The sequence below is a fragment of the Pelmatolapia mariae genome, linkage group LG5 (assembly GCF_036321145.2).
Source record: "Pelmatolapia mariae isolate MD_Pm_ZW linkage group LG5, Pm_UMD_F_2, whole genome shotgun sequence".
NCBI classification, from domain to species: domain Eukaryota; kingdom Metazoa; phylum Chordata; class Actinopteri; order Cichliformes; family Cichlidae; genus Pelmatolapia; species Pelmatolapia mariae.
Window position 1 is genome coordinate 9,146,586 of NC_086231.1, and position 10,812 is coordinate 9,157,397.

The following is a 10,812-nucleotide window of genomic DNA, read 5'->3' on the forward strand; positions in this document are numbered from 1 at the left end:
GCATTTATCACCAACGATCCTTTCTAATTTCTTATTTTGTAAAGCAACATTTGCTGATCTTTAGTATTCATTACAAAATGATGACAATGAAGTGTTTGCTATGGCAATACAATGATTTTCATGATGGGCGTCACCAAATCAACCAGGGCTGAAATCTTTCTATGTCATATCTATATTATTTACATCTCCAGGTTCCACCACTTGAACTCAAAGGGCTCCCTGCGGACATTGGACCCACAGTGGACCTCTCCCAACAGCTGGTGGTAGGATGAATAGTCGTCAATGAACGTGCAGTTGAGGCCCAGGCCTTTCATTAGAGAGCACATCTCAGCCTCGAGTGCACATCGTCCATTCACTTTGGGGCCAAAGGGCTTTGGGATACCAAGGTTTTTCCCCAAAACAATCATGTTCACCTGGAAAAAAATATATGTACAACAAATATAGCAAATATAGTTCTTCTGTCAGCCCAAAGATTTATTTACATCTTTTTTCAACTGGCAGGAGTTTTGATGCCTAATAAAAATATAATGTAAAATTTACCATGTCGGGGTAGTAAGCTACTGCTCTATACTCCTTTTCATCCTCCACTAGTTTGAAGAGGATTGGCAGATCAATGATGTCTTCATCATCTAGGCCTAGTTCCCTCTTCAACACATCCCGGTTCCAGTCGATGCAGCTCTGGAAGTAAAATAATAATAATAATAATAATAATAATAATAATAATAATAATATTATTATTATTATTATATGCCTCTAAAATTATCCTCATTTTGCTTGTTAAATTACTGTGCTCAAAATATAAAACATTTTACCATAGTGGTTCGTATGCTAGTTTTGGTTTACGTACCACCACAATCTACCCAAATAAAAATGTACCCAATAGTATGTGAATATCAGCCCTAATATGTAGGTTAATATGGCTAAATGATGATCTTAATTGCAAACATTTCTCAAAAAAAAAAATCATGCATACATCCATGCACATGTCTTTGACAAAGCACTTGTTGCTAAACACAGGGTCACACTGCACAGCTCAGTGACTTTAGGGTGGCTTGGTCATAGGAGGCCATTTTAACACTAAGTCAGTTTGACAAATGTCTGGCCAGTGTTGTCACGGAGTGCAAACATCTATGAGAAGAAACAGCATGTGTAGAAGTATGCTACATAGGTTCATAGGCTGTAGAGTTCTGATGCACACAGTAAAAATTAAACTTAGGAATTAAAGGACAAATGGCTTCTGAGAAAAACACAAAAAATATTTGTTTGGACCTTTAAAAGTTGTAATGACAAAGGGGCTCAGAAGAATAACATGAGCAATGCCAAATGCACGCTAGGGTGGGGTAGAGTACAATGCAATTGGACTCTAAAGCAGCTAAAATATCTTAAATGATGAATCCTTCTTTACTAACGCTGCCTGAAACCAACAGTAAAGCTTGTTGGAAAGATAATAATGTTGTGGGGCTGGTGGCCATGAATTAGTGCTGATAAAAAAATTCCTAATGTACAGCATCCTGGCATTCCCCATTCCAATACCTTTGGCAAGAATTGAAATGCTGACTGCGTGCCAGCCGCTCTCACTCAAAAACAGTTGTGCTTTCACTAATGCCATTGTGGGTGAATGGGAGCAAATCCTGCAACGAGGTTCTAAAATCCAGTGAAAAGCCTTCCTAGAGAGTAGAGGCTGTCATAGCACCATATTAATGCTCGTTGCCAGAATGCGATATTCAGCAGTTAGATGTGTTATCTTTGTTTACATACTTGTGTCTTAGTGCCTGAACTAGCATACCATATTATTTTCTGGTCTTTAGTCTATTTCTACAATCTCACTCACCTGTACATAGTTATTTTCAGCTTGGAGTTTTTCATCCTTAAGGATTTCATCCAGTGTTATTTGTTTTGCATTTGTCAACCCTGTTTGGGAACATCATTCAGAGTGAGTGATAAGGCTTGGTGCCATGATGAATTTGTGCATTGCTAAGATGTCCTTGCATATATTTTACAGACATTGCAGATAAACACTGGCCTACCATCAAACAACGTGGCTTGTCCGTGTCCACTGTTCTGTAGGCCTCTGAATAGTTTGTAGCCTGCGTCTGGGCTGGCCAACAGCAGTCGGAAGCCCTGTGAACAGACAAACAAGAGACAAAGATAACAGTGAAGCTCTCATATCCTAAAACCTTATACAATCCCACAATGTACAAAGCAGCAAGTCACTATCAAGCAGATGCAGCAGATTCACTTCAGTAGAAAATTTTATTTACCCTTCTGTCAGGTGCAGGAACGAAAGTCATGAATTCATCCACGTGGCCAACAAAGAGCCAGTCAGAGAACAAGGCGATGGGCTCCTGAACCTTCTGAGCCCACAAGAAGTCTTGAACTACTTTGGTCATATTTCGTCCTTTAGATGCCCTAAAAGAAATAAAAAGGTTTCACTTTGCAAAAGTTATCTGTAACATTTCTGCTCTTAGTACATTTGCTTAAAAGTCAGGAATTGATCTTTGAATTTTTTAGAAACTCACGTAGGGAAGGCAACCCCAATGATGATTCTTCCCAGGGGGTATTTTTTTCCATTTACTGTGACAGGAGGACTGACCTCCAGATTGCCAAACGAATCTAAACTGCTCACATGTTCATCTAGGGCCACCCTTGTCACATAGCCAAAGTCAGGACCCTAGATAAAGTAAATAATTGTTTGTGTTTTTTTATAAATCAGTGCAAGTAATGTAATTTTCTGCTTTGAGCCTATAATTTGATTAATAAAACCAATGTGAATCATATACAATCAAAGCTTTTAATGACATCAACAGTAAAAACTTATTCTAGGCTTTTCTCCTACAAGCAGCTCATCATATGGAAAGTTTGCTAGCTCGCCATCTCTCGGGGAATCCAGAACAACAGGAAAACGATGATGAGGTGAATCGATGTAACCAAATTCCAGTTCATCCTGAAAAATAGAAAATATATGTTATATTTATGCTGTCCTCTTGGCTTAGTTGATTAGAGAATTTTTAACTTGTATAGAAAAAAATTACTTTTTTTTTCTCCGTGTGAATGAATAGAAATGTACGTGTTTGCACATGTTTTTTCTTTTTTTTGTGGTTTTCCTTCTTGCAGTGTGGTTGTTGTGAAACCAGTTGCTATTGTGTAATTTTTCAAAGAAACAATTTAATGGCGAGTTCGCTTGTTCTTTGAGGTTTTCGTGTTAGTGTTCCTCTTATTTACTGTTCCTGTTTACTTGGAGTTATAAAACCACAATGTTACCATCATTAAAACTCATAACCCTTCCTTGTTTAAAAAAAGAAATGGCTTACCTGCATCCAGCGGTCACCTCTGTTTACATATTCATGACAAATGTTTAGCTTGTACCCGCTCTTCGCAACAAGGTTCCTCATTCCTTTCAGGAACTGGTAGTTATCAGATGTGCTAACAAAGAAACAGTCAAGCAGTTTTTAGATTGTGCCACAACATAAGTAACATATTTTTTATTTATTTTAGTGAGAACTTTAAAAACAATTTAAAAATTAAATTGTAAAACAAATGTCTGTGAAAGCAGTATTTACACAGACAAACAGGTTTGACTTTCTTGGAAAGAAAGCAAGCTAAGGGGAATGTGTGACAGCAACAACAGCTGTCACCATCATGCTCATTATTCATGAGTCTGCACTAACCTGCAGACAAACACCTCTACAGGTCGAAGCGTGTTGGGTGTCATGATCCATGGTGCCACTTTAAACACAACTTTGTCTGTAAAAATGGGCGTCTCAGGGAGACCCTGTTAAAACATGCGAGAGGCTGTTGAGTACTGCCGGTTATACTCCATTCTATGTTTGTTTGTAATGAAACATTAAAAAATGAATTCAAAAACTTCATGTTAACTGGATTCACAAAATGTATCCGCTACAGTTATGCTGTAGTTAAGGGTGTAAAGAAAGAAGATGATTAAATAAAGCAGTGTTACACTGTAACGCTATACTCTGGATCTTACATCAGAGATTGGTTCTAATAGACTGAGGTTGATGGTGACGAGTCCATTGAAGTCTTTGTCAGGAAACCTCAGGCCCTCCACATAAAAGTTCATCTCTGCCACACCTCCAAGGTAAGGCACTTCCTTGGACAGCACATCACTGCTCAGCACCAGTGGATAGTCTTTCACAAAGAGATTGTAAAGTTTCTGCGCTGAAGTAAGAATGACAGAAAACAGGTTAAATACTTAGGTGGTTAACTTAGAAACAAAAAGAAAAAGAATGTGTTCAAAGCATGCTTTTACAGATCAGGTGACATGCACATCAGATCAAATGGGGGGTTTTCTTTATACCCACTTCTTTACTCACATAGGCCACTATTTGACACTTCAGTGGATCGGTTTCTGAAGACTCGAACACTCTCTGCATCTCCCTGAGATATGTGCATGGTTAGTTTGTAGCCCTCTGGGAGTTTACCTGGGCCTTTGGTCCGCAGCACCATGACAGACATGTCCTTTAGATCTGCACATCCATAAAAATTATTAATGTCGTTGGCAGCAAAGAATTTTTTCCCATCTCAGGTGTTGTGCCTGGTATCTGCTGTAGTCACTGACTTACAGTAGGAGCTCTGATCCCGCGCTATAGCGCAATTTGGTACCTTCCATATCTGTACTAGTTACTCCTTCAGTGCTGAAGAGACTGTTTTTTTAACTGCTCCACATGCTGCAGACGTCAATCAGCATGTGGTAGTGTTTCTGGTAACTGTAAACCTTTGACTGAGCAGAAAAATGACTTAATCTGACTAACAGTAAATCTTTTTTGACAGTTAACATGAACTTGAATCATGCTCTTGATAGAGGAAATGCTGAAATCAAGAAATGTGACATACTGACTTGTGACAACAGCAATGCCATGCAATTACACACTTTCCTTTGGGATTAATAGAGTATTCTGATTCCGATTCAATTTTGTGCTAATATACCTTGCTATCATTTTCATGTTGACTGGCACTTTGGTACCTTCCATATCTGTACTATGTCTGTGAAGGTTCTCAGTCATCCAGGTCATCGTAGTCAAAGGAGCTTGCAAAGAAAAGCGTCTGGACTTCTTTAAGTTGCTTGAAGACGTTTCACCTCTCATCCGAGAAGCTTCTTCAGGTCTAAGGTCAAATGGCAGAGAGTCCCAGATTTAAATCCATTTCAGACCCAGCAACACACTCAGAAAAAACTGGTTCACCCGAAAGACAAAATTCCAAAACACAGACTTAACAACGTGGTGTATGCTGTACAGTGTAGCGAGGCATGCCCAGACCTCTACATTGGAGAGACCAAACAGCCACTTCACAAGCGTATGGCACAACATAAAAGAGCCACCTCCACAGGACAAGACTCAGCAGTTCATCTGCATCTTAAGGATAAAGGTCACTCTTTCGAGGATCCCAATGTTCACATTTTGGACAGAGAGGACAGATGGTTTGAAAGAGGAGTGAAAGAAGCCATCTATGTCCACTGTGAGCGACCATCTTTGAACAGAGGCGGTGGTTTACGACACCAACTGGGCCATCTGACCTCAGAAAATCGCATGATAAGGTGGGGCCAGGTTTCACAATGAGCTCACCTGAAACCCTGGCTGATTGGAACCCACACCCATTTTCACACCTTGGCTCAGGTGATTAGAGGATCATCAGGGGGTCCTTTTGTCCCTCTTTGGGGGGATACTCCCACTGGGTTTAAATCTGGGACTCTCCGCCATTTGACCTTAGAACTGAAGAAGCTTCTCGGATGAGAGGTGAAACGTCTTCAAGCAACTTAAAGAAGTCCAGACGCTTTTCTTTGCAAGCTCATTTGACATATCTGTACTAGTTACTCCTTCAGTGCTGAAGAGACTTTTTTTTAACTGCTCCACATGCTGCAGACGTCAATCAGCATGTGGTAGTGTTTCTGGTAACTGTACACCTTTACACATAACGCCTGACCTGCATATACTATCAAATTTCAGCTCTACTGGATTTTATCTCTACCCTTGTGAGTCTTTGTCTCTCACAAGACAATTCTTTATCAGACTGATTTACCATATCACCATTTGAACCTGCTTAGTACAGGCAATAAGAATGGCTTTTCTAATGCTAGGGAAAGTTAAAAAAAAAAAAAAAAAAAAACTTGTGGCACAGAAAACAAATGAAAAAATAGAGTATTTATTGGTGAAAACTGAAGCTGCACTGATAGTGGTTTACCAGACACTTTATAAATGCTTTTCTCCTCGCTGTCTGGTGTCTTCTTGTAGGTCTTTTCTGAGTCACAGTTGACCAAAAGGATGGCCCCATGCCCATCAGGACCCCATTTCCAAGAACCCTAAAATATTTTCAAAAAAATGAAAATGTGAATTTTTGACTTAAAGACTTCAGCAAAATCTTCTGAAAATAATTACAAGCTGAATAAGCATGTTTACATCTTGCCTTTACTGACATACAATGGAAATGTGATATTGTGTTGAAGTAGTTCTGTCATGTAAAGCTGAAACATTTTAGATCACCTTATTAGGGTTGTTCTTCTCCACGATGCCATCTCTATCAGCATCGACATCCAGTGAGAGCTCTGCATAACAGAAAGCTTGTTGATCACACACTGCTTTTCCAGATACAGGCTCAGATCGCAGTACAGCTATTGTTTTGTTTTTTCATATCACAATCATCATGTATATGAAACTCTGGTGAATCGTACATCATGTTTGGATTGTAATGAGCAATAAAATGTACTATTTTACAGACAAAACAACGAGTTCTTAGTAAAATGCATGTTGCGTCATTATAATTTAACTTACCAACAGCTGTCAGATGCACAACTGCTCTCCCTAAGACCTCTTTATTCGCCCCATAGTACTGGACCGACAGCTTTTAAAATAAAAGACATAAGCTGATGATGTGCAGAAATTTAACAGGTATTAATTTTATATTGTTTGATTGTGAGTTGTCCATTGTAAAGCAAATAGGAGTGAGACATGGTAATTTCAACAGCTACAATTAAATCTTTAACAAAAGATTAAATCCTGACAGGAGCTCGGTTTGACTGTATTTTTATCCACAAGTCCAGGAAAACTGACTTAATCTGACTAACAGTAACTTTTTTGACAGTTGACATGAACTTGAATCATGCTCTTGATAGAGGAAATGCTGAAATCAAGAAATGTGACATACTGACTTGTGACATCAGCAATGTCATGCAACTACACAGTTTCCTTTGGGATTAATAGAGTATTCTGATTCAGATTCAGTTTTGTGCTAATATACCTTGCTATCATTTTCATGTTGACTGGCATGGTCCCTGCTGATAAGCAGGACTGAGTTTTCAGTGAGAGGGATGGGAGAGAGGTGGGATGTGTCCCGAGGAGTGGGGCTGATGCTGTACTGAACATCGGCAGTGCCTTTCACGGAGAAGAACTTGGAGGTGGGAGGGGCACTCCTGAGAACCAGACAAAAGCACAATTTGATGACAGGTGTTTTATACAACACAAACATATTGTATTAAACATGAGGTCCACTTCAAAAAGCGCATATTTTTCTCCATGTACATATGAGGAAGTGCTCTGACGTACACAGACAAGCCACAAGCTTTAGTCACAGTGATATCGGTCTTCTTAGAAACTGACCTGATAAACTGAACAAGTCATATTCTTGTCATTTCTGTAGCTTTTTGTGCTTTTTACACTAATTTTTCTTGAGGCACTAGGAACATGATAATCCTGTATCATACTAGGTTGCAGAGGGTTTTTTTAACCCATGTGTCATCTGTTTGTTTAGGAATAGGCGCCATTGAAACAACTGAAAGAGTTGGTCTGGCAAAGCTGAGACCACAACGTAGACAACTTGACGTGGCACAAATGCTGGTGTCTTTACGGCAAAAACTTCTTGAAGGTGACGTTTACTGAATGGTTTAATAACGCTCTATAATACGATGATGGTTGTAGTAGACATAATTTATTGGCTTTGCACTACATAAACTGGAACTGGAATGTGTCAGAATTCTATTGTTTAACCTGAAGAAGGATATTTGTGTGCAGTTCCTGGTGGTGGCAAATCTAATAGTCTTTTGTTTGTGGAAAGAATCAACAGTCTTTCATTGTTGCTGTTAACAGGAGAGACTTTGTTTTCCAAAGAAATGTATGGTGTACATTCTGCCAAATGCCAGCCTACATAACAGAGAGACAAGGGATTACTGACTCGGCAGAGTGGGAGACTGGAATATGGACCGGACCACCTGGGCCTCAAAGGGGTTTTAGAATATCCAAAAACACTTTCTATTGAGAATTATTTTGATTTTAACACTAACTTCTTTTGATTCTATCAGTCCCTACGTAGAGAACACTGACAGAGATACTGGAGACTGTGATTCCAATGTGCGATTTAAATGTTAATCACCAAGACAGCTCTTGTTCTGTGTACAAATGAATAATGAACTTCAGATGAGTTTTCTAATTCCTGAAATAATGTTTTTGACCAATCATGGCTAACCAACATTACTACTCTTTTAATGGAGAAGAGAAAGTCTTTTGGCTGTTTGATCACAACCGTCACAACCACATACACTGCCAATAAAAGGTAATGAATAATAACACATGCATTTGCTTTATATTATCAATATTGTTTGTAAAAAGGATCTGGGTGGACCACACCTGGATGTGGAAAACAGCTTGCTCTCTGGCCACCCAGCTTTAAAATAAAATCATGACCTCTTTTGGCCAGCAGTCCCTGACTTAGTGATGTTACTAACTTATAATGAATGCTGTTTCAATGGTTTAGTCTCTTCTTATTGATATAAATGGGATAAAATAGGAATAATAATTTAAAGTATAACATACACTATATGGACCACACAGTATTGTGCCACACCTCTTAATCTTTGAATGCAGGTATTTTAGTCCCATTGCCACAGGTGTATAAAATCAAGCATCTAGCAATGCAATCCGCCTTTACCAACATTTGATAAATAATGGGTCGTAGAAGAGCTCAGGTACTATAATAGCAAGTAAAATCTCTGTAAATCTCTTCCCTTTTAGATAATCCAGGAGCAGCTGCACTGTTGCAAACTGGATGGTTCAGTTACTACAGAAACTTGGCCACGACGCTACAGAACAGGGCCGCAGGGTGCCGAGACCTATATTACCTGAAAGTCTTCAACGCTCTGCTGACTCAGTAACTACTTCCAAACCTCCTCTGGTATTAATATCAGTACAAAAACTGTGTGCCGGGAGCTTAATGGCGGCACATGCCTGAGCAGCTTCTGCAGGTGTAATGTGTAAGTGTCCCAATACTTAGGAACACTTCTGCCCCAACATAGTGTATACTGGTACTATTCAAAAACACAACCGATACTATGCCAAAGGTATCATAAAATTGAATCAACATTTCACTAAATATTTTAGCAAATAATTAACTTCTCGAATATAGAATACTGCACGGATGTTCTGTTCCATTAAATTAAAAAACCAACGCCAAACCAACGCTTGTGAAGCGTGCATATTTTTAATGATAGTGAAAATACAATCTGCACACAGGATACATAAACATATGGACAATACGATATTTGATAGAACATTAATATTACCACAAAGTAACGCGTTCGGAATGCAACATAATCTCAACCCCTAAGCAAGACATTTCACATAACTCAGGTGAGCTTTTTTGGCGAAGAATGTATTATAGCGGTTTGAGCAAGCTCCTACCTGTTCAGGTTGACATTTAGCTCCGAGCCAACTACGTATAATACCGTTGTAGTTTTGCCATAATCTATTCTGAGCGTGCGGGGATGGATCATGGCTGTCGTCTTCTCGCACTGTTAGACAGAGACTGACCACAAACGTCCAGCGATTGCTGCGACAGTACAGAGAAGTGAAAGCGCAAACTTCTAAACTGTTTCAGACCAGCGCGACAACTCATCATAAAAGCTGCAGGTAGGCTACTAGGCTTAGGCTTTGTGCGGTGATTGGTCAGTCAAATTCCACTCCGCCCCCTCCAGTGACCACTTATCCTATGGCAGTTCTTTATTCTTATCTATTGATCTTTCTATTTACCGACATCTTCTGGAGGAAATTGGGCTCTGTGCACATTTCAACTATTAATAATTGAATAGACTGATTTTATATAGTTAACTACTTTTCCTGAGAATTCAAAGCGCTTTATACAGCTTGCCTCATTCACCCATTCATTAAAAGCACTTTTATCCATGCTTTTTCTACGTAAGAGGTTTCTCTACATTCACACGCATTCACACTCCGATGGATACATCGGACCAACTTGGGATTAATATCTTGCACATGATATTTAGCATGCACACTGGAGAAGCCAAGGATCGACCCACCAACTTTCCGATTAGTAGTAGATGACCTCATGAGCTATAGCCAACCCAGTACGAACAGATGACTTATTTTTTTCTGTATTTACTTTAGGTTTTTACAGACACATTGTGACAACTGACACCAACCAGCGCACCCACCCACTGCACCATAGAGCCGCACCCTTCGAGATCTCTCAGCAGTATGCACTGAACAATGCTATAAAAACGCACTTGAACAGTCACTTGAAAGTTTTCTACGTGACGTTCTCGCCACTGTTACCAACATTATAACGTGCATATAGAGCTGAGTATGTGTGTTTAGAGTCGTGTTAGTGTTTCACCTTACCTGTTCACCTTTGCTGTCAAAGAGGTTCCAACAACGTAGAGAAGTCGCTGCGTTTTTTGTGTGTCTAGACGACATGTAAGTTGATTACCCGTGGTAACGTTTCTTTTCTTGTTTAAGAAAGCAGGTATATGTGGAGGGACATTGGTTTGGTAAACTTCTTGAAACATGGTTGACG

General features: G+C 39.4%; 1 protein-coding gene across 1 annotated transcript; it reads right to left on the minus strand.

Annotated features, from left to right (window-relative positions):
* Positions 1-26: 26 nt before the first annotated feature.
* On the minus strand, positions 27-9,880 carry padi2 (peptidyl arginine deiminase, type II). The gene is made up of 16 exons (XM_063473568.1): positions 9,681-9,880; positions 7,249-7,420; positions 6,783-6,852; positions 6,495-6,556; positions 6,196-6,313; positions 4,332-4,484; positions 3,986-4,176; positions 3,669-3,772; positions 3,312-3,423; positions 2,837-2,944; positions 2,520-2,671; positions 2,262-2,409; positions 2,028-2,121; positions 1,832-1,911; positions 541-678; positions 27-413 (listed from the first exon to the last, which is right to left on the minus strand). The coding sequence occupies exons 1-16, from the start codon at positions 9,770-9,772 to the stop codon at positions 180-182; spliced, it is 2,028 nt and encodes a 675-aa protein (XP_063329638.1). The 5' UTR covers positions 9,773-9,880; the 3' UTR covers positions 27-179.
* Positions 9,881-10,812: the final 932 nt, after the last annotated feature.

Coding starts and splice junctions, on each gene's coding strand:
- padi2 (XM_063473568.1), bottom strand. CDS start 9,772: ATGATCCATCCCCGCACGCTCAGAATAGATTATGGCAAAACTACAACG. Junction 7,421..9,680: donor CTAAATGTCAACCTGAACAG/GTAGGAGCTTGC, acceptor TCTGGTTCTCAG/GAGTGCCCCTCCCACCTCCA. Junction 2,122..2,261: donor TTCCTGCACCTGACAGAAGG/GTAAATAAAATT, acceptor GTCTGTTCACAG/GGCTTCCGACTGCTGTTGGC.